This window comes from Penaeus monodon, chromosome 22 (genome assembly GCF_015228065.2).
Source record: "Penaeus monodon isolate SGIC_2016 chromosome 22, NSTDA_Pmon_1, whole genome shotgun sequence".
In the NCBI taxonomy this organism is placed as follows: domain Eukaryota; kingdom Metazoa; phylum Arthropoda; class Malacostraca; order Decapoda; family Penaeidae; genus Penaeus; species Penaeus monodon.
Window position 1 is genome coordinate 43,889,224 of NC_051407.1, and position 526 is coordinate 43,889,749.

Below are 526 nucleotides of genomic sequence, written 5' to 3' on the forward strand. Positions count from 1 at the left end.
CACGAGAATAATTTTCTTTAACACAATATACATTTGAAAACTGCATCTAATCTTTTAAGTATATACAACATATATTGGAGTATTGCTCTATACTAAGTGTGCAGTCTTATTAAATAAAATATAGTATAGAGCATAAAAACAACACATAGTCCTAGATATGTAAATCTACATACAAAATAAAAATTGATGTCAATACAAACCTCTAATTCACGTAGTGCCTCTCGTAGCTTGCTGGGCCGATTGTTTTTTGGCGTGACCATAATACCCCTAGCTTCCAAATAGTGACGTTTGTCCTCATAGTAAACCCGCTCCTTACACACAGTATTTTTGTCCTGGTATCTTTAAGGAATGGCAAATATCAAAATCAGTTTAATAGAAATGTGTAGTTTTAAACTATTTTAGACTGACTCAGTTTCTCCTGTCAGAAGTGGAAGTATAATTTTTCTTTACAGATTTTTTTTTGGTCTATGATATCAATAATAGTAAAAAAAGGCCAATGCATGTACCCAGTACTAGTGAATTAGTT

General features: G+C 31.7%; 1 protein-coding gene across 1 annotated transcript in view; it reads right to left on the minus strand.

Annotated features, from left to right (window-relative positions):
- Window positions 1–526, minus strand: part of LOC119587454 (WD repeat-containing and planar cell polarity effector protein fritz homolog) — an 8,094-nt gene that overhangs the window by 812 nt on the left and 6,756 nt on the right. The window contains exon 3 of the mRNA XM_037936182.1: window positions 201–339. Coding sequence (XP_037792110.1) covers window positions 201–339 — 139 coding nt within the window. The remainder of the gene's footprint in view (window positions 1–200; window positions 340–526) is intronic.